General features: G+C 42.8%; 1 protein-coding gene and 1 long non-coding RNA gene across 3 annotated transcripts; both read left to right on the plus strand.

Annotated features, from left to right (window-relative positions):
• The first annotated feature begins 3,385 nt into the window (after positions 1–3,385).
• On the plus strand, positions 3,386–6,016 carry LOC118936400. Of its 2 annotated transcripts, none has more exons than XR_005037001.1 (3): positions 3,386–4,686; positions 4,928–5,043; positions 5,958–6,016. It is a non-coding gene; the product is annotated as an uncharacterized LOC118936400 (long non-coding RNA). The 2 variants fall into 2 exon arrangements; XR_005037000.1 differs by having other exon boundaries at positions 3,386–4,673.
• Positions 6,017–12,426: 6,410 nt separating this feature from the next.
• On the plus strand, positions 12,427–16,163 carry LOC110493204 (cryptochrome-1-like). The gene is made up of 4 exons (XM_036950045.1): positions 12,427–14,224; positions 14,931–15,071; positions 15,364–15,510; positions 15,607–16,163. The coding sequence occupies exons 2-4, from the start codon at positions 14,964–14,966 to the stop codon at positions 15,622–15,624; spliced, it is 273 nt and encodes a 90-aa protein (XP_036805940.1). The 5' UTR covers positions 12,427–14,224; positions 14,931–14,963; the 3' UTR covers positions 15,625–16,163.
• The last annotated feature ends 7,444 nt before the right edge of the window (positions 16,164–23,607 follow it).

A 23,607-nucleotide genomic window follows, 5' to 3' on the forward strand; every position in this document is an offset into this window, starting at 1 on the left:
TGTTCAGGGGCAGAATGACAGATTTGTACTTTGTCAGCTCGGGGGTTTAAACTTGCAACCTTCCGCTTACTAGTCCAACGCTCTAACCACTAGGCTACCCTGCCGCCCCATTAAGAGGGCACGACGACACCTTTTCCCCCTCAGGAGACTGAAAAGATTTGGGATGGGTCCCCAGAGCCTCAAAAAGTTCTACAACAGCACTATCGAGAGCATCCTGACCGGTTGCATCACCACCTGGTATGGCAAGTGCTCGGCATCTGACCATAAGGTCGTACGGCCCAGTACGTCACTGGGGCCACGCTTCCTATCATCCAGGACCTGTATACTAGGTGGTGTCAGACGAAGGCCCAAAAAATAGTCAAAGAATCCAGTCAGTCAAGTCATAGATTGTTCTCTCTGCTACCACACTGCAAATGATACCGGAGCGCCAAGTCTAGGACCAAAATACTCCTTAACAGCTTCTACCCCCAAGCCATAAGACAGCTGAACAATTAATCAAATGGCCACCCGGACTATTTACATTGACACGCTACCCCTCCCTTTGTTTATACACTGCTGCTACTCTCTGTTTATTATCTATGCATAGTCACTTTACCCCTACCTACATGTACAAAATAACTTGACTAACCTGTACCCCCGCACATTGACTCAGTACTGGTGCCCCCTGTATATATCCTCATTATTGTTATTTTTATTGTGTTAATTTTTATTTGACTATTTTTACTTTAGTTTATTTAGTAAATATTTTCTTAACTCTTTCTTGAACTGCATTGTTGGTTAAGGGCTTCCATGTAAGCATTTCACGGTAAAGTCAACACCTGTTGTATTCAGAGCATGTGACAAATCAAATTGATTTGATTTAATATGTGCACCACCATGTCAGAACAGTAACCTAAGTATCAGGGGAAAAGGGACCAAATAATTAGGGTGAGGCTCATGGGCTACTAACCGCTTTCTACACAACATGCACTTAGTATTACTTTCTTAGCCACAGTATACATAACTCCCTGGCATATTACATATTTAATGCAGCAGCATACAATACATTTTTTTGGACTGACCGTTGTGCTGTGCTCACTTGAACAGGAAGGTGGCGCGGCGGTCTTTATTGTGGTCAAATTTTGTCGTGAAACTTTGTCATCAAAGTCTGGCATTCTCTGGATTTATTGTGCTTTTAAGACAACTGGGAACTCGGAAATAAACATGGTCAAATCAGTGATCTTCAGGTCGGAGATCTAGAAAGAGGCCCAAGTTCCCGCCTTTGATTTCCAAGTTGGATGTTCAAAACTTATTTCCCCAGTGAGTTCCCAGTTATATTGAACTCACTGAAGTATGAGATTTCCCAGTGCTGAGTTTCCAGTTGTATTGAACACGACCAATGTATTCAACCTTTTCTGGCCCATGGTTATGAATGTGAATGTTTATCCTTTTATGCTTGGAAAAAAATACTCTTAAACCCAGACCTGGACCACACACCCTCTCCACCGAATAGCAGGTAGGGGAAGCAAAATAGTGATTGATTTGCAGCGCTCCCAAACCACTTTTTGAATTTGCGATGATTTCCAACTTGTGTAATGTTTATGTCCAATGTTTTATGAACACCGAAACGTTTTATCTATTATTTCTCTTTATTTGACAAGGATTGAAAATGATTTTCCAGTAGATTGTCGACGTGACTCATGATGACTGCTTGTCTAGCTTGCTAGCTAAGATTTTGAAGGTATGATGTTGACATGATCAGTCCAATCAAAGCTACTGTAGATATAACGTGATTTGACTTCATTTGATCTGTGGCCAATGACCTTGAGCCTTCTTGGATGGGCACTTCTAATGTAAATCTATGGCAGCACCCGAAGGGGTTCCAAAGTTCTAGCTCACCATGTAAAATTTACATTGACGTTGTGTCCCTGTGAGTAACAGAGCACTGAGCCAATCACGGTGCAACTATAGAAGATTGCCAACACCTACGCTCTGTATTTTCCACGGGCTGCCCCTCCACCACAGAAAGCACTGAGCTAGGCTGAAACACTTGCATTTTGGAGCTGCCTTACTCAAGAAAGAACAAAAGAGACCCGTTGTTTGCATACTGATGTGACACATTAATCCAAAATAACATGCAAAACAGGCACACACACAAAAAAAATGGGTAAACAATGCATTCCAAAAGTTTTCAGACCCGCTGACTTTTTCTACATTTTGGCAGCTTCATTAAATAGTACCCGCAAAACATCAGTCTCAACGTCAACAGTGAAGAGGTGACTCCGGGATGCCGGCCTTCTAGGCAGAGTTCCTCTGTCCAGTGTCTGTGTTCTTTGGCCCATCTTAATCTTTTATTTTTATTGGCCAGTCTGAGATATGGCTTTTTCTTTGCATCCCGTAGTCGCTTCTTTACTGTTGATGTTGAGACTGGTATTTTGCGGGTACTTGTAAGGGATTTCCTCCTCTTCGTCTGAGGAGGAGTAACGATCGGACCAAAGCGCAGCGTCGTAAGCGTTCATGATGATGTTTAATTAAAACTCAGAACACTAAACAATAAATGACAACGTGAATATACAAAACCGAAACAGTACCGTGTGGCCCAAACACTCACGAACCAAAAGTGAAACCCAGGCTACCTACGTAAGTATGATTCTCAATCAGGGACAACAATTGACAGCTGCCTCTGATTGAGAACCATACTAGTACGAACTCAAAAACCAACATAGAAAAACAAACATAGACTGCCCACTCCAACTCACGCCCTGACCATACTAAAACAAAGACAAAAACAAAGGAACTAAGGTCAGAACGTGACAGTACTATTTAATGAAGCTGCCAGCTGAGAACTTGTGAGGCGTTTGTTTCTCAAGCTAGACACTCTAATGTACTTGTCCTCTTGCTCAGTTGTGCACCGGGGCCTCCCACTCCTCTTTCTATTCTGGTTAGAGCCAGTTTGCATTGTTCTGTGAAGGAAGTAGTACATGAGATCTTCAGTTTCTTGGCAATTTCTTGCATGGAATAGCCTTAATTTCTCAAAACAAGAATAGACTGACGAGGTTGAGAAGAAAGATCTTTGATTCTGGCCATTTTGAACCTGTAATCGAACCCACAAATGCTGATGCATTTAAAGTTTAAAGAAGGCCAGTTTTATAGCTTCTTTTAATCAGCACAAAAGTTTTCAGCTGTGCTAACATAATTGAAAAATAGTTTTCTAAATATTAATTAGCCTTTTAAAATGATAAACCTGAATTAGCTAACACAACGTGCCATTGGAACACAGGAGTGATGGTTGCTGATAATGGGCCCATGTACGCCTATGTAGATATTCCATAAAGAATCAGCCGTTTCCAGCTCCAATAGTCATTTACAACATTGATAATGTCTACACTGTATTAATTATCAATTTGATGTTATTTTAATGGACAAAAATTGACATTTTTTTTTTTTTTTTTTTTTTTTTGAATTTTACCCCTTTTTTCTCCCCAATTTCGTAGCATAGATTAGAGCATAGATTAAGAAATTATACACTTTCTGGAGCACTAGTCATTGTCATGTCCCATCTCTTTGATCTGACAAAAATGTTCCCTTTATTCTTTTATGATACAGCATCTTTTCTTTGCCACTCTAACCTCTAAAGTCTGTTGGTCTCCTACCTTTTTGGGGGCACTTCCTTATCTAATCTGATGCACATGGCTTTTTATTCGGATAACTTGAAAATAAAGTGCTAGTATTGAACTCTTTTCCTACAGATACAGATATCCTACAAATATTAATCAAGAGCTTGATTGTCGCTGAGCCTACACACACTGTTGTGTGTTTGCATAAGAAGCCAATCAGATCCAACCATAACACCATCAGCCAACACTGAATCATCCACCTGTTCCAGAAGGGCCTGCGTCTCCATGACAACCTGTCCCGGTTGGGGGCCCTGGAGTCATCAGTGTGTGTGTGTACCCCGTGTTCTTCTTGGACATGCGCACTGGGGCCGTGCGCTGGAGATTCCTCCTGCAGATCAGTGGGCTAACTTGGGTATCCTGATACAGGGTTTATAGTAGCACATACAGTTACCTAGCCTGGGTACCAGTCTGTTTTGCTAACATTCCACTCCTTGTACTCTGTGTCATACGCCAAAGATGTTTAGCATGACAGGAACTGCAAGGAGTGGAAAGATGGCAAAACAGACTGGTACCCAGGCTAAACATTATCAGGTATTTTAGAAATGATATGGTTACATGGTAATTACACTGTAATAACCTATGAATTGATTATTTGGAATTGTCCTTTGCCCGTACTTTTCTTTTTCTGTAAGAAACTCAATATGTTATGAAAGGGACTAGTTGGTATCTAGAAACGTTAATAGCAACAAGATGCACCAACAGAACTGGAAAATGAGTGGTCGGTACTCACAGATTGGTTTGAAATCATATTGATGTGTTCTTCTACCTGGCCCTGCAGTGTCTGGAAGACCTCCACCATAGCCTCCAGGCCATGGGCACCAGGCTGTATGTGCTCCAGGGGCCCTACCAGGGGACAGTGATGCATCCGGTGGCCTAGTGGGGCACCACCCAGCTCAGCATGGACACTGAGATAGAGCCCCACAACACCCAGCTGGACCAGCAGCACTGCATCATGGCCAGAGAGCAGGGACTCAAAATACATGCCACCGTGGCACACACACTCTATTATGTCAAGAGGTGGGTCACAGTGGTGAGTGTTTGAAAGCAAAGTACTTCAATGCCCGCTTTTCTTCTTGGCTGTGTATATGTGTGCGTGTTTGTGTGTCATCTGTGTGTGTTTGTGTGTGTGTGTGTGTGTGTGTGTGTCTTTGTATCTCCAACTGTAAACCCTCCTTGCTTGTCTTCTGACCTCGCTCTCTCCCCCCTCTCCATACCTCCCCCTCTCTAACCCTCTCTCCCCTCTCACTCTCCCCTCTCTCTCCCCACTGTAGGATATTGAAGGCTAACGGAAGGGATCACATCTGACATACAAGAAGTTTCTACACGTCCTGTCCAATCTGGGGGAGCCAGACAAACCTGCCAGAGAGATCACAGCTCAGGACTTCCAGTGAGTACAGTTTATTACTTCTGCTCAAATTGAGGCCTCTATTTTAGGCCGCCATTAAGGCGGTGCTGATGTCAAACTCGCGCTCTTTGGCAATTTCGACTTGTAAAAGCGAGCTATTTTTCAACCCTGGTGCCAGGATTCGGAATTTACCTGTCTTATCAGCTCGCTTCCGCTGAGGTGAGAGGGGTGGAAATATTTGACATGTGTCCTTAAAAATGTGAGCCAATCTTGGCAGTCTTGACAGTAACGCAATTGGTTATGGCTTCCATTTTGCCAGCAGAGGCACACAGTAGTCTAATCAGTAGCCTATAACCAATGTTTTATTAAAATATCACGAGCAGCAAAACAGTCAACAAACGACATGTAGGGTGACAAACCGCCCTTGCTGTCTCTGCCTGGCCAGTTCCCCTCTCTCCACTGGGATTCTCGGCCTCTAACCCTACTACGGGGGCTGAGTCAGTGGCTTACTGGTGCCCTTCCATGCAGTCCCTAGGAGGGGTGCGTCACTTGAGTGGGTTGAGGTACTGACGTGATCTTCCTGTCCGGGTTGGCGCCCCCCTCGGGTTCATGCCGTGGGGCAGATCTTCATGGGCTATACTTGGCCTTGTCTCAGGGTAGTAAGTTGGTGGTTGAAGATATCCCTATAGTGGTGTGGTGGCTGTGCTTTGACAAAGTGGGTTGGGTTATATCCTGCCTGGTTGGCCCTGTCCGGGGGTATAGTCGAGACGGGGCCAAAGTGTCTCCCGACCCCTCCTGTCTCAGCCTCCAGTAATTATGCTGGGGTCAGGGGGCTAGGGTCAGTCTGTTATATCTGGAGTATTTGTCATGTCTTATTCGGTGTCCTGTGTGAATTTAAGTATGCTCCCTCTAATTCTCTATCTCTTTCTCTCTTTATCTCTCTTTCTCTCTCTCAGAGGACCATGCCTCAGGACTACCTGGCCTGATGACTCCTTGCTGTCCCCAGTCCACCTGGTCGTGCTGCTGCTCCAGTTTCAACTGTTCTGCCTGCGGCTATGGAACCCTGACCTGTTCACCGGACGTGATACCTTGTCCCGGACCTGCTGTTTTCGACTCTCTCTCTCTAACGCACCTGCTGTCTCTAACTCTGAATGATCGGCTATGAAAAGCCAACTGACATTTACTCCTGTGGTGCTGACCTGTTGCACCCTCTACAACCACTGTGATTATTATTATTATTTGACCCTGCTGGTCATTTCTGAACGTCTTGAACATCTTGGCCATGTACTGTAATAATTTCTTCCCTGCACAGCCAGAAGAGGACTGGTCACCCCTCATAGTCTGGTTATTCTCTACGTTCCTGTCTTTCTAAGGAGTTATTCATAGCCACCGTGCTTCTACATCTGCATTGCTTGCTGTTTGGAGTTTTAGGCTGGTGTCACGTTCTGACCTTAGTTCCTTAGTTATGTCTTTGTTTTAGTATGGTCAGGGTGTGAGTTGGGTGTGTTTTTCTATAATTTGGTATTTCTGTGTTTGGCCTAGTATGGTTCTCAATCAGAGGCAGCTGTCAATCGTTGTCCCTGATTGAGAATCATACTTAGGTAGCCTGGTTTCACTTTTGAGTTGTGGGTGTTTGTCTTCCGTGTCGGTGCTTGTTGCCACACGGGACTGTTTTGTTTATTCATGTTTATTGTTTTGTTCCAGTGTTCTGTTGTGTTTTGATTAAACATTATGGACACTTACCATGCTGCGCATTGGTCCTCCGATCCTTCTCGCTACTCCTCCTCAGAAGAGGAAGACAAGATCCGTTACAGAAACACCCACCAACAAAGGACCAAGCAGCGTGGTAACGGGCAGCAGCAGCAGCAGCAGCGAGATCTGGACTATATTACAACATGGGACAAAATAGAGAGGTGGTCGGTCGACCCAGGAAGAGTGTCGGAGCCCGCCTGGGATTCTCTGGAACTATGTGAGGAGGGTTACCGGAGAATGGAGTTGGCACGGTGGTCAAGGAAGCCCAAGAGGCAGCCCCAAAAATGTATTGGGGGGAGGTCAGGTAGGAGACCTGCGCCAACTTCCCGTGCTTACCGGAGAGAGAGAGGGACCGGGCAGGCACCGTGTTATGCCGTGAGGTGCACGGTGTCCCCGGTGCGTGTGCATAGCCCGGTGCGGTACATTGCAGCCCCTACTATCGGCCGGGCTAGAGTGGGCATCGAGCCAGGTGCCATGAAGCCGGCTCAGCGCATCTGGTCTCCAGTGCGTCTCCTCGGGCCGGTGTACATGGCACCACACCTAGGCATGGTATCCCCGGTTCACCAGCACAGCCCAGAGCGGGCTATTCCACCTCGCCGCACTGGCCTGGATACGGGGAGCATTCAGCCAGGTAGGGTTGGGCAGGCTCGGTGCTCGAGACCTCCAGTGCGCCTCCACCGTCCGGTCTATCCGGTGCCGTCCGGCGCTGCCGGAGTCTCCCGCCCGTCCGGCGCTGCCGGAGTCTCCCGCCTGTCCGGAGCTGCCGGAGTCTCCCGTCCGTCCGGCGCTGCCGGAATCTCCCGTCCATCCGGGACCCATTGTTAGGGTCCCTAGTCTGAGGTCGGCGGCGAGGGTCGCCGCTCGAAAGAGGCCACGGAGGCGGTTGAGGAGGCGGACAAAGACTATGGTGGAGTGGGGTCCACGTCCCGCGCCAGAGCCGCCACCGCGGACAGACACCCACCCAGACCCTCCCCTATAGGTTTAGGTTTTGCGGCCGGAGTCTGCACCTTTGGGGGGGGGGGGGTACTGTCATGTTCTGACCTTAGTTCCTTTGTTATGTCTTTGTTTTAGTATGGTCAGGGCGTGAGTTGGGTGGGTTGTCTGTTTGTTTTTCTATAATTTGGGATTTCTGTGTTCGGCCTAGTATGATTCTCAATCAGAGGCAGCTGTCAATCGTTGTCCCTGATTGAGAATCATACTTAGGTAGCCTGGTTTCACTTTTGAGTTGTGGGTGTTTGTCTTCCATGTCAGTGCTTGTTGCCACACGGGACTGTTTCGTTTATTCACGTTTATTGTTTTGTTCCAGTGTTCTGTTGTGTTTTGATTAAACATTATGGACACTTACCATGCTGCGCATTGGTCCTCCGATCCTTCTCGCAACTCCTCCTCAGAAGAGGAGGACGAGATCCATTACAGCTGGGTTTCTCTATAGCACTTTGTGACATATCGGGTGATGTTAAAAGGGCTTTATAAATACATATTCCAGTTTTTAATATTGGACATTATTTTAGAAAAACATATGTGTCCATGCAGCTTGAAAAGTTGGGCTTCATTCGGCCTTTAAGTGGAATAGTCATTGAATGAAAGGTGTCAGTGACTGTAGGAAGTCTGTTTAGGAGCATCAAGTTATTACAATAGACTGATTATTGTTTTTCCTTTATCATTTTGTTAAAAAATTTGCATCTTCCACTTTCACCTATTGGATCTGTCAAGTCAGGGGAATACCGATGGCTGTCCGTGGTGCTGAATCTGCTTGTAGCCTAGACTATTGTCCTGTTTGTTTGTTTACCTTTCACGTGACAAAGTCACTAACAGGCCATATCTACGGCGATGGTAGGCTATTCTTATTATAATGTTTGGCAAATGTTCAATTGTCCATGGCTCGAACACGTGTGTTGACAAATGTTTCCATGTTAAATCCAATTTTAAAAAAAAATCTGATTGGCTACATGTTTGTTATAACTAGGCCTATTTGGCCGATATACCACGGCTAAGGGCTTTTCTTACGCACGATGCAACAGTGAGTGCTTCGGTACAGCCCTTAGCCATGGTTTATTGGCAATATACCACAAACCCTGAGGTGCCTTATTGCTATTCTAAACTGGTTACCGACATAATTAGATCTGTAAAAATGAATGTTTTGTCATACCCATGGTATACGATCTGATATATCACGGCTTTCAGCCAATCAACATTTAGGGCCCGAACCACACAGTTTATAATATTTAATAAACTATATTCAATGATAGGACAAACATACATGCTTCCTGCCGAAGAGCCCTTAGGCCTACAGATGTCAGATCTTAATTTGACCTCTTTCATTGCAGGAGGAAAATAATCCTGCAGCAGGAGGATTTTAATATCTGAAGAAATATTTAGAATTGCCGCCAGGGGGCAGGTGGAAGCGATGATTGTATTCATTACAGTACTGTAGCTACATTGTACCTTATGTAGGCTACATGCGTATCTCGTGTGAATTCTTATTTAGATTATAATACATTGACATATTTGCAGGGGGTAGATGTATTTTTCGTGAGGGAAAATCTGTTTAATTTTTGTATCAATTGTTTTATTATGTGTTGAAGGCAAGCAATACGTTACATTACTTTGGTTGCCTTAGTGCCTGTGTGACCTTGCGGTTACAGCCACTGAACCCAGCACACATATGCCAGAGTCGGCATGGGTTCAAATCCGTCCTACTGGCCTTTGACTCATGAAAGAACGTCTATTTTTGATGCATTAATTCCGCGTGGTTACATGGTAAAAACAGAAACCACTCGAAGGTTAACAGTTTAGGCATTCAGGGCTTAAGGTCAGGGCTATGGTTTGGGTCATCAGTATTCATAGTATTCTTAGTCCTTGCTTGAGCATTGTGAACCGCCGTGACCCGGTGGTATAAACAGCGCGCCCCCTGGCTCTGAGCCTCGTGAGTGCTGGGCCATTTAGTGACCAGCCTAAAGCCACATTAGGCTCACAAGTTCATTGAGTTTATTTACATTTTCCAAGAAGTGAAACGAATAGTCTAATAATTTGGACATCAAAGAAAAGTGTCACAGATCAACAAAATCATCTTTGGATGGGCTCAAGTGCATGAACATCTTGACAACTTTACAAATATAAATATTACTTTATAAATATTAACGCCACACAATACAGGCTTTCCATCCACACCAAAGCCCATAATTATATTGACAAGTTATACATAGTCTAACTATAAAACGTGGGCGAGCATCCACACTGGAGGAAAGTTTATCGTACTACATTAGGCCTACATCTGTCAATCAACTGATAGCCCATATCAGCTCATCAACTCAGCCAGGGAAACACAAACAGTAGGCTAGTCTATTATTGTATTTCACACCTTTCGTTATGTAACAATGGATAGGCTAACGATGGCCTACAGAATGTAGCCTACTGGAATATAATCAAACAGCAAGGCGCCTATTGAAACCATCAATGGCACAAGATTATCTACATCTGATCGTTAAACTGTGCGTGCTAAATTCACTCGCACAGCTGATCTCAATTGCAGCCATTATTGTTCACCTCATTACCGCTTCCTAAAAGATGTCAGTGTTACCTTAACGTTAGTCCTGCTTGCAACCAAAGTCTTTCAAGATATGTTCATCCTCTGGTTAGTATTGTAATCGGAACAACTTAGTCCCTTTGGAACAGAATAAGGGTGATTTATCTATATGGCAAGCATTCTGTACAATACAAATAAAGTGTTTCCTGGTTTACCACGTCAAATCTACTGTGGCAATTTATCCCACACTTTGTATGAATAGAAGCTGTTGGCGTAGCTTACTGTTATTCATTTATTTGTTTCCTATTTAGACAAAAGTGTCTGGTATGGTCATTTCTTATCAAGACCGGGGGTTAAATCCATAGACTGTCCATATTTTAAATGTGTAAAGGAATCAAGTCAATCGGGGGGGACTGAGTTAATTGTGCCAGAAGGGTGTGGGCCGGAATCAAACCCACGCTGACTCTAACCACTAGACCAACCTAGGCCACAATTTAATTTTGATACACTTGACACTTGTATGTCGTAGACTAGACCAATATCTAACTTGTATTTTTAAAACGATGGTTGTTAATGTGTATGGCTGCATTTCAGATCCATTTTTGCACATTTTAGTGTTGCAGTAATAGGACCTAGACCTAGCGTTTGAGCGAGCGAGCGAGAGATACAATTATTTTGATAGCAAGTCCTGATCCCAATGACTCCATGGAGAGAAAGAGAATTGCTCTTTCAGGGACTCAAGACTTGAGGCTCATTTGAATTTCCTGGAGCAACAGAAAAATTATCCGTGACAAAGAGCAATCAAGTTAAGATTAAGTTCTGACTTGATTCTATTGAGAAATATTGTTGTTAGTTTAAAAAACAGACAGAATTTTTTTTAGGCCTTAGCAATAGTCTATTGAATTGAATCTTGTTTATTGAGTAAGTTTTGCATATCCATGTCCAGACTGCTATTCACAGAAGGCCTAGCCCCTATTTCAAGGTGAATACTCTAGCCTATGTTTAACAATGTATTTCCATATTGAAGCCATGCATTTAGAACAATGTGGACTGCAAACATGTTCAAAAATATTTAGCGAATATGGGTCAGGCTTGTTAACGAACTAGGCTATAACGGACTAACATTCGAATTGGAGTTGATGACAACGCAATACATAAAAGACAGTCAATACACAACTTGAAGCAACCACATATTTAGCCATGGAGCACGTTTTTAAGGATCGTTGTCCCACTAGCGGGACAACTTCCGGTGAAACTGGAGGGAGCGCAATTCAAATAAATAATCATAAATGTTATGGATTTTAAACATTTATGTACATATAAGTGTCTTACATTGGCTGGAAGTTTAAATTCTTGTTAATCTAACTGCACTGTCCGATTTACAGTAGCTATTACAGTGAAAGCATGCCATGTGATTGTTTGAGGACGTTGCCCCACATCAAAATATTTTTCCACCGGCACAGGTTTTATACATTCACAAATAACGATTAAATATTCACTTACTTTTTGAAAATCTTCCTCTGATTTGTCATCCAAAGGGTCCCAGCTATAACATGTAGTGTTGTTTTGTTACATAAAATCCTTCTTTATATCCCAAAAAGTCAGTTTAGTTGGCGCTATCGATTTGAGTAATCTACTCATTCAACATGCAGAGAAAGGAATCAAAAAATCTACCCCTAAAGTCAGAATACGTTTCTATTTAATCCTCAGATACCCTAAAATGTAATCAAACTATATTATTATATTATTATATTATTATATTATTATTATATTATTTTTCAGAAAGAAGTATGTTCAATAGGAAACCGATTTTAGCAGGTGCGTAATGTCTTAATGGCGCACGCAAACACGAATTTACAAGACTGTGTCCCACTACTAAAACTTATATTTTTTAATAGTTTTTTAATTTACAAGCCTGAAACCTTGGACATAGACTGCTGACACCCTGTGGAAGCCATAGAAATTTCCTCCAGGGAGCAATGACCTTACTCTTGCATTTCTAAGAGGATGGTCTTTCAACAAAAAAAATAATTCTGGTTGGTTTTTCTTTGGACTTTCTCCTACCATATCTATTATGTTATATTCTCCTACATTATTTTAACATTTCTACAAACTGCAAAGTGTTTTCTTTCCAATGGTACCAATTATATGCATATCCTGGCGTCAGGGCCTGATCTACAGGCAGTTTACTTTGGGCACGTCATTCAGACAGGAAGTGGAGAAAAAAGGGGCCTATCCCTAAGAAGATTTATTAATGAAGGGGCTAAGCCTCGGCATACCCACAACTTGTTTATTCATCAAAACCCAGCCCTTTCGTGCCACCACCAGCTACTGCATCCATAATTCCTGTTGTGAAAATGGCTCAAATATTTTTGACACCCCCCAAACCTATAACTCTACCGCCAGTGCTAAGATTTACCATTGTGTTGGGTTTGTTAAAGTAAAGCACTTAGTGTCAAAAATTACACGCTTATGGAGTGTATACCTAGATCAAGCCAGATATGTGGGCTCTACAGGTTGCCATACATCTCGGGTAGTCAACATGTAAGCACTTGAGATTTTCTGAGCAGGTACTAAGAAGTCACACAGTAAGTGCAGTTTTCAGTTGCCACCATAAAACCTTCCATGTTCCCCACTCAGCACCAACAGGAATGGGATGAAGAAGGATAGGGTACACAGACAGTTTAATGTTATTTTCTATGGGTCATATGCTGCAGGGATTCCTTCTGTTCTGATTGTGGTATGAGACCTTCTGGTCCCTTTGGGAGCTTCAGTCAGCAGCACACAGAGAGCATAATTTCTCTCCACTGTCCTCTCCTGCGAACACAATGCGTGCCAGTTAATTAGACAGCCTCTACTATAATCAACCAATATTTTGATCTAAGTAGGACAATTTAATCCAAAAGACTGTTTGCCATAATAGAGAATTAAAACCTCTCTCCCTGTGCTAATTGCATGCTAATGATGGCATTAATAGATAGTGTTGATTGGGCACAGCTTCTGTTGTTATTTCCGTGTGTGCGTCATTGAGTCACTGATGGAACAGATGCCTCTCTCTGCTGCCAGATTGCTTGTGTTGGGTGAACTCGCCCGCCAAGGAAGGAATGGGTGTGTCCATATGTTCTAAAGAGATAGTTGACTGAGAAATAACCTGAGATTGACCCTGCCGGTGCCTTTTGTGTGTGTGCTTCAGTGGGAGCACTCTGTTTGTTCTGTTGGTGCTCTAATCTACAATAAATGCCAGCTGTTCAAGCTTCAAAGCAGTGATCTCTGTGTTTTGTTGTATGTGTGCATGTGTGCTATATATTTGAGGCCCTGTGACCCATTCAAACGCAGATTAACTATCTGAGCCAGTCAGGCCATCAAAAGCACAGCAAAACCCTACTCTCTGCTGTTCTGCTGCTGTTTGATGTGATCTAGGAGCAGTGTTCTGGGGAGACATACAGGCTTTTCTCCTGTGATGTGAACAGGTGCCACTGTTCTCTGTACAGTATGAAAGTGAATAGGGATAAGAGCCTTGAAGACTGACTCGAAGCCCAGTTTAGACCTACTGGCTGTTGTTAGTGGCTGGAAATGAAGCTTTGGAACACGGAGAGGGCTTGAACATGAACATGAAAGGGTTTGTCGTCCAGGGAGAGGGGGAATAAACTAGACATTTGTGATAGGCTGGAGGAAAACAAAAATAAACATTGTGACACTGCAGTCGTGTCCTCCAGGCTGTGCTAAAGACAGATGTTTGAAAAAAGGAAAAGGGAGCAGAATAGAAACAGATCCGATAACACTCACGGCTGCCCAACATTATTTATATTTGTACTGGGGTAACATTGTATGGATGTTTCCCTTGTATTGTAGGAAGTGTCCTTCCCTGTTGTATGGTGGTAACGTTATAATTATGTTTCCCTTGCAGGACGTGCCCTTCCCCGGCAGCTGAGGAGTACAGTGAAGGTTAGTACAGGGTTCCCTCTGTTGAGGATCTGGGCATTGAAGGGCAGCCAGATGTGTTGTGGCCTGAAGGAGAGAGCCATGCCTTGATGAGGCTACAGAGCACAGGAGGTTGGTGGCACTTTAACTGGGGAGAACAGGCTCATGGTAATGGTTGGAGTGGATTTGTTTGAATGGTATCAAATACATCAAACACATGGTTAGATGCCATTCTATACTCTCCGTTCCAGTCATTATTATGAGCTGTCCTCCCCCAAGCAGCCTCTACTGCTACAGAGACACATTGAGAGCCAGGTACTTTATTACAGCTTCCGATTCATATTTAAAGGGACAGTGAAACATTTAGGCAATTTTGCCATGCATGCTAGCTGTTCCTATAGACGTCCAGTCATTGTGCTAACGCTAGTTAGCAATGGCGCCAGAAACTACCTTAAACTTTCTTCAAACTACACACGGAGACATACAAATGGTATCCATGAGTTCATTTGACTCTGGGTAGTAAATATTGCACTATCCCTTTAATCATGTGAATCCACTCCGAAGTAGATCGACCCCAGTGGCTGCATTATCAATAGATTCATTCGTTTTAGATGTTGATTTTGAAGACCTGAATTTATTTCAATTGCACTAACTCAGATAAATGAACATTCAGACAACATGTGTGATTGTCAATGACGCCCCTGTCCTTTTCCCCGTCTCCCTCCCTCAGGAACAGACAGGCTTAACCTGGATCAACGCCATCATGACTCAGCTGAGGCAGGAGGGCTGGATCCACCACTTGGCCAGACACGCTGTGGCCTGCTTTCTGACCAGAGGAGACCTGTGGATCAGCTGGGAGGAGGGCATGAAGGTAGGGATTGAGGCATGAAGGTAGGGATGGAGGTGTGGGAGACATGTGGATCAGCTGGGAGGAGGACATCAAGGTATAGTTGGAGGGAGGGAAGGATGGGTAGGGAGGAGTGGGGAGACCTGTGGATCAACAGGGAGGAGGGCATCAAGGTACCAAAAATGAGGAAACGTGGGGCAGCGTGGCTGCTGGCTCTAAAATCGGTCACTTTGCAAGGTGTCTACAGTTGTTGGTGTGCTCCTCCAGTAGCTGACTGTGCTTCTCTCTGCATCTCCCTGTGCCCTCTGTGTGTCAGGTGTTTGAGGGGCACCTGTTGGATGCAGACTACAGTTTAAATGCAGGGAACTGGATGTGGCTGTCTGCCAGTGCCTTCTTCAACCAGTACCACACGTATCTTCTGCCCTGTACTCTTCGGGTGACGCACAGACGAAGAATACCTCAGGTAGGGCTCCTGAACACACACACACACACACTTTCTCAAACCCCAGATTTATATTTCAGCCTTGTGATTCATGTCTCTCTCTTTGTGTGTCTTCAGGAAGTATTTCCCCTCTAAGTCTATGAGCCCTAGATGGCCATAGAGGAAGTGTTGCTGCAGGCTTGCTGCATCATTGGTACGATGCTGTTTCTGTAATGTTTTTCTTACCATAACTATTGTTAAAGCTACTAGTCCCCTTTTTCAGACTGCTGCTTGTAGTGGGCATTTCCATCTTAAAGGACCCGTGAGCACCAAGGTGAAATTCATAGGAACATGTCAAATTGAGTTTCAAATTAAAGCAACGAGTCAAGATTTTTGAGAAATTAACAAATACATACATTTTTCAACCATTTTCCATCCTAAAAATGTATTTGTACTGTGATGTCCAAACTTGTGAAATACAAACTTCTATGATTGGTTCAGATTTTGTCTGGTCTGGACCAACAAAACGTGCTCTTGTTTTGGGATGGAGCTCATTAAAATAAGGATATTGCATATTTCTACCTTTGTATACCTGTTTGTGATACATTACAATAATGATATTTTGGGATTTGGTATTTTATTAGGGTCCCCATTAGCTGTTGCAAAAGCAGCAGCTACTCTTCCTGGGGTCCACACAGAACATAAAACATAATACAGAATGACATAATAGAGAACATCAATAGACAAGAAGAGTTCAAGGACAGAATTACATTTTAAAAAATGAAAGGTGCACGTAGCCTACATATCAATGCATACACACAATATGAGATTGAAGGAAGTTCCATGCAGTAAGGGCTCTATATAATACTGTACACTTTCTTGAATTTGTTCTGGATTTGGGGATTGTGAAAAGACCCCTGGTGGCAAATCTGGTGGGATAAGTGTGTGTGTCAGAGCTGTGTGTAGGTTGACTATGTAAACTATTTGGGATTTTCAACACATTAAGGTTTCTTATAAAAAGAAGAAGTGATGCAGTCAGTCTCTCCTCAACACTTAGCCAAGAGAGACAATTAAGAGTAAATTAAGAGCAAAACGTGCGGCCGTCTTCTGGGCCAGTTGCAGCTTAACTAGGTCTTTCCTTGAAGCACTGGACCACATGACTGGACAATAATCAAGATTAGACAAAACTAGAGCCAAAACTAGAGTGGTGTCAAAAAAGCAGAGCATCTCTTTATTACGGCTAGACCTCTCGCCATCTTTACAACCATGACAGTTTACAATCTAAGGTAATGACAAGTAATTTAGTCTCCTCAACTTGTTCAACAGCCACACCATTCATTACCGGATTCAGCTGAGGTCTAGAACTTAAGGAATAATTTGTACCAAATACAATGCTCTTAGTTTCAGAGATATTCAGGACCAGTTTATTACTGGCCACCCATTTCAAACCAGACTGCAACTCTTTGTTAAGGGTTTCAGTGACTTCCTTAGCTGTGGTTGCTGATGTGTATATGGTTGAATCATCAGCATACATGGACACAAACGCTTTGTTTAATGTCAGTGGCAGCTCATTGGTAAATGTACCGCTGCCCTGCGGTACACCACACTTGACATGTTTGACATTAGAGAAGCTTCCATTAAATAAACCCCTCTGTGATATATTTGATTGTCACGCCCTGACCTTAGAGAACCTTTCATTTCTCTATTTGGTTAGGTCAGGGTGTGACTAGGGTGGGCATTCTAGTTTTTCGTTTCTATGTTGGCCTAGTATGGTTACCAATCAGAGGCAGCTGTCTATTGTTGTCTCTGATTGCGGATCATATTTAGGCAGCCTTTTTCCACCTGTTGTGTGTGGGATCTTGTTTTTGTATTGTAGCCTTTTTGCACTACAAAGCTGCACATTTGTTTTGTTACTCTTTATTGTTTTGTTGCTGGTTCACATTAATAAACATGATGAATGCCTTCCACGCTGCACCTTGGTCACCTTCCAACAACGATTGTTACATAGATAGATAGCTCTGAATCCAGGATATGGCAGAGGTTGAAAAGCCATAGTACATGCGTTTTTTCAGCAACAGGTTATGGTCAATAATATCAAACGCTGCACTGAAATCTAACAGTACAGCTCCCACAATCTTCTTATTATCAATTTCTTTCAACCAATCATCAGTCATTTGTGTCAGTGCGGTACATGTTGAGTGCCCTTCTCTATAAGCATGCTGTAAGTCTGTTAATTTGTTTACAGAGAAATATCATTGTATTTGTTCAAACAATTTTTTCAACAGTTTGCTAAGAGCTGGCAGCAAGCTTATAGGTCTGCTGTTAGAACCAGTAAAGGCCGCTATACCAGTCTTGGGTAACGTAATTCCTTTGGCTTCCCTCCAGCCCTGAGGACAAATACTTTCCTCTAGGCTCAGATTAAAAATATGACAGATAGGAGTGGATATACAGTCAGCTACCATCCTCAGTAGCTTTCCATCTAAGTTAAATTATTGATAGATTACACTTATTTTACCACCTCTTCCACACTAACTTTACAAAATACAAACTTGCACTGCTTTTCTTTCATTATTAGTTTTTTTATGCATGTATACAATTGTTCACTGTTCGTTGTTGGCATTTCCTGCCTAAGTTTGCCCACTTTACCAGTAAAATAATAATTAAAACAATTGTCAACATCAAATGGTTTTGTGATGAATAAAGTATCTGATTTAGTGAAAGATGGAGCTGGATTTGTCATTCTGCCCATAATTTCATTTAAGGTACTCCAAAGTTTTCTTCCCATCATTCTTTATGTCATTGATCTTTCATGATAAAGTTTCTTCTTTTTGTTGAGTTTAGTCACATCATTTCTCAATTTGCAGTAAGTAAGCCAGTCAGGTATGCAGCCAGACTTATTAGTCACTCCTTTTGCCCCATCTCTTTCAACCATTCAGTTTTTCAATTCCTCATCAATCCATGGAACCTTAATAGTTCTAACAGTCAGTTTCTTAACAGGTGCATGTTGATCAATAATTGGAAGAAGCAATTTCATAAATTCATCAAGTGCAGTGTCTGGATGCTCCTCAATCACATCAGACCAACAAATATTTTTAACATCATCCACATAAGAGTCAGAGCAAAATCTTTTGTATGATCTCCTATACACAATTTTAGGCCCAGCTGTTGTAACTTTGGCTTTCCTGGATATAGCCACTATATTGTGATCACTGCATCCAATGGGTACGGATACAGCTTTAGAACAAAGTTCTACAGTATTAGTACAAATGTGATCGATACATGTGGATGATCTTGTTCCTGTAGTGTTTGTAAAATATACAGCAACATGTCCCCCCATAAGCATTTATGTCTCTTTTATAGATGTTATACCCTTGTATTCCTACTGATGTATCATCAAAAGTGAGTCTCCGAAATGGCTAATATATGAATGTTATCTGATGTTAGCAAGTTATTGATTTCATTAACCTTATTTCTGAGGCTACATACAGTGCCTTGCGAAAGTATTCGGCCCCCTTGAACTTGCCACATTTCAGGCTTCAAACATAAAGATATAAAATTGTATTTTTTTGTGAAGAATCAACAACAAGTGGGACACAATCATGAAGTGGAACGACATTTATTGGATATTTCAACCTTTTTTAACAAATAAAAAACTGAAAAATGGGGCGTGCAAAATTATTCAGCCCCCTTAAGTTAATACTTTGTAGCGCCACCTTTTGCTGTGATTACAGCTGTAAGTCGCTTGGGGTATGTCTCTATCAGTTTTGCACATCGAGAGACTGAAATGTTTTCCCATTCCTCCTTGCAAAACAGCTCGAGCTCAGTGAGGTTGGATGGAGAGCATTTGTGAACAGCAGTTTTCAGTTCTTTCCACAGATTCTCGATTGGATTCAGGTCTGGACTTTGACTTGGCCATTCTAACACCTGGATATGTTTATTTTTGAACCATTCCATTGTAGATTTTGCTTTATGTTTTGGATCATTGTCTTGTTGGAAGACAAATCTCCGTCCCAGTCTCAGGTCGTTTGCAGACTCCATCAGGTTTTCTTCCAGAATGGTCCTGTATTTGGCTCCATCCATCTTCCCATCAATTTTAACCATCTTCCCTGTCCCTGCTGAAGAAAAGCAGGCCCAAACCATGATGCTGCCACCACCATGTTTGACAGTGGGGATGGTGTGTTCAGGGTGATGAGCTGTGTTGCTTTTACGCCAAACATAACGTTTTGCATTGTTGCCAAAAAGTTCAATTTTGGTTTCATCTGACCAGAGCACCTTCTTCCACATGTTTGGTGTGTCTCCCAGGTGGCTTGTGGCAAACTTTAACCGACACATTTTATGGATATCTTTAAGAAATGGCTTTCTTCTTGCCACTCTTCCATAAAGGCCAGATTTGTGCAATATACGACTGATTGTTGTCCTATGGACAGAGTCTCCCACCTCAGCTGTAGATCTCTGCAGTTCATCCAGAGTGATCATGGGCCTCTTGGCTGCATCTCTGATCAGTCTTCTCCTTGTATGAGCTGAAAATTTAGAGGGACGGCCAGGTCTTGTTAGATTTGCAGTGGTCTGATACTCCTTCCATTTCAATATTATCGGAAATCTTTTTGTATCCAAATCCGGCTTTAAACTTCTTCACAACAGTATCTCAGACCTGCCTGGTGTGTTCCTTGTTCTTCATGATGCTCTCTGCGCTTTTAACGGACCTCTGAGACTATCACAGTGCAGGTGCATTTATACGGAGACTTGATTACACACAGGTGGATTGTATTTATCATCATTAGTCATTTAGGTCAACATTGGATCATTCAGAGATCCTCACTGAACTTCTGGAGAGAGTTTGCTGCACTGAAAGTAAAGGGGCTGAATAATTTTGCACGCCCAATTTTTCAGTTTTTGATTTGTTAAAAAAGTTTGAAATATCCAATAAATGTCGTTCCACTTCATGATTGTGTCCCACTTGTTGTTGATTCTTCACAAAAAAATACTGTTTTATATCTTTATGTTTGAAGCCTGAAATGTGGCAAAAGGTCGCAAAGTTCAAGGGGGCCGAATACTTTCGCAAGGCACTGTATATTAATATGGGCTATTTTCAGCCCTTTCCTGGGTAGCTCATCAGATAAAGACATAATACTGAAAAGAGCAGACAAAGCAAGAGAAAAATATATACATTCTGAAGTCCGTTAATCAATTGGTGTGTGTGTGTGTGAGCTGCAGGGTTGAGGCTACGAACCCATAGGCGTGGCTCTCTCATCCCTTCCAGGCTTCTGGGAGGGAGGGTGGACAATGAGCCTATCATAGCGGATGCATGCAATGTCCCCACGCGCTCTGGCAGCTTTCATGGCTGGGATCAGTTCTTTCCTCTTCTGGCGCACAGCTTCAGGATAGTCCTCGTTCTAGAAGATATACGTTCCTCTCAAGTTCTTGGCTCTTTCCAGAACAGCTACCTTGTCCTTGAACCTCCGGAACTTGACCACTATCAGCCTGGGCCTATCACCTGGGCCGGTGGTGGGTTTTCCAGTCCTGTGGGCGTGCTCCACTTCAATCTTCCTGTGGTTCGTTTTCAATTTCTCAGAGATCATTTCCCTCACTTTGGCCTCAGACTCCGTCCAGGTCTCATGTGGAGATTCTGCAATTCCGTCCACAACCATGTTGTTCCGCCTTAATTGTCCCTCGAGATCTGATTTATCTTTAGTCTGACCCTGGGAGAACTGCAAACTGTTCTTCAGGTCCTGGACCTCTCAAACAAACAAAACCGAGCTCTTTCTCATTCCGTGTTCAACAGGAAGTGGGAGAAAGACAGACAGAGCAGCGAGGCACAGTTAAAAACTTCTGAGGGCTAGTCCCCTTTTTTTCTCAATTTCTGCCTGAATGACATGCCCAAAGTGTTCAGGCCCTGAAGCCAGGATATGCATATAATTGGTACCATTGGAAAGAAAACACTTTGAAGTTTGTAGAAATGTTAAAATAATGTAGGAGAATATAACACAATAGATATGGTAGGAGAACATCCAAAGAAAGACCAACCAGAATTATTTTGTTTTTTTTAGGCCATGCTCTTACAATGGCAAGTATACGCGCATACTGAATTCTAGCTCCCAGGATGCAATTTCTATGGCTTCTACATGGTGTCAGTAGTCTATGTTCAAGGTTTCAGGCTTGTAACTTCCAAAGCAAACAAGAAAAATCAGTTTTAGTACAGGGACACAGTCTTGGAAATGTGTGTATGTGCGCGCCATGAAGACATTATGCTCCTGCTAAAATCTGTTTCCTATTAAACATACTTCTTTCCGTAAGAAATATTATAGCTTTATTACATTTTATGGTATCTGAGGTGTAAATAGAAATGTATTTTGACTTGTTTTAACAAAGTTTAGGGGTAGAGTTTTTGATTCCTTTCTCTGCATGTTGAACTAGTGGATTACTCAAATTCATGGCGCCAACTAAACTGACTTTTTGGGATATAAAGAATTTGCAAATAAATTCATTAAAAATCCTACAATGTGATTTTCTGGATTTTTTCTCATTTTCTCATTTTGTCTGTCATAGTTGAAGTGTACCTATGATGAAAATTACAGTCCTCTCTCATCTTTTTAAGTGGGAGAACTTGCACAATTGGTAGCTGACTAAATACTTTTTTGCCCCACTGTATAAGACACTTGTATTTACCTAAATGTTTAATATCCATCATTTTTATGATTATTTATTTGAATTGCGTGCCCTCCAGTTTCCCCGGAAGTTGTCCCGCTAGCGGGATGCCTAGCCCTAAGTCCCAGGGCCTTGTCCGTCCGCCCGTCCGTCCGTCCGTCTGTCTGTCTGTTTGTATATCATATCCATAATGATGGATGTCATTCTGTTACCCTAATTCCGTTACCAGTTGTAAATCCTTAGCCCTGACACCAATGCAATAGGACCGACACGCCCCCCCCCCCCCCTAAAAACAAAGGCAATAGCAGTAAAAACACGGACCAAGTCGGTAACAAACGAGACCCTTACCCCCAACAATCTGGATCAGGCCTCTGTCATAGTCTCCCGCCCCCTCTTGAATAATTTATCAATGGCCTCCTCTTCCACCTTCAACATCTGATCTGATCTGAAAGCAGTGGCCAGCTTTTCCATGCAGAGTAGTCTTTTTCCCATCAGTGTTTTTGAATCATTGATGAAGGATTTTGAGGCTGATTCCCTGACCTGTCAATGTTTTTAATTTACTGTTTTAAGATTTTGTTATACTCTTGTGAATTCTTTTTTTTTTTTTACTAGATTGCCTGTAGTTTTTCATGCTGTCTGTCTGTAATTGGGTAATGATTTGGTGCCGCCTATCTTGGCCAGAACGCTCTTGAAAAAGAGATTTCAAATCTTAATGAGCCTTTCCTGGTTAAATAAAGGTTAAATAAAAAATAAAAAATGTCTTCAGGACAATCTCTGGTAGGAAGCATCAACGAAGCATCAACTGTGACTGCTTTCTTCCAAGACCTGTTCTACTGTCGCTGTAAGCCTGACAAAGAGAGGCAAGATGCAGAGGAACCATGTTGGGTACAGAGGCTGGGAACCGACGACATGTGTTCAGGGGAGATAAGAAGAGTCTCCTGTTGGAGTGGCTGTATGTATTCCCAAGCCTTTGCACGGAGACTCCGTCCTTACAATCACAGAGTTGTCAGACAGTCCATTTCACTGTCAGTGTCCACGCACACAATGGTTCTTACACTCAAGAACAGGTGTGAAATATTAGCCACATCATGGAAGAAGCTAGCAAAAGAGCAATTATCATGATGGTGCATACACTGCCATTTCTTTGCACTTCATTGGTAGCCTTGTAGTCTTAGGTACAGAGACTGGGAAACAGACTGTTGCATTGAATTTCACATGCACCTGTTCTGCTGCGTCTTGTTGTAGAAGGCTGGCTCTGAAGCCGAGGCGTAAACATTGCAGAACATGTTCATTCAACCGTCATACTTTATCTGCTCCACAGGCCACGGTAAGGCAGGACGTCAAGGGGCTTGAATCTAGGACGTAACAGAGAGAAGTAGGCTGCAGGTGTGACAGGCAGTACTCACATCTATTATTGGAAGAGCCACAGTTTTCTTCATTACTGCCTATATGGTATGTGACTCACTTCCGTCACAGGAGACCATTCAGCAGCAG

This window comes from Oncorhynchus mykiss, chromosome 17 (assembly GCF_013265735.2).
Source record: "Oncorhynchus mykiss isolate Arlee chromosome 17, USDA_OmykA_1.1, whole genome shotgun sequence".
In the NCBI taxonomy this organism is placed as follows: Eukaryota; Metazoa; Chordata; class Actinopteri; order Salmoniformes; family Salmonidae; genus Oncorhynchus; species Oncorhynchus mykiss.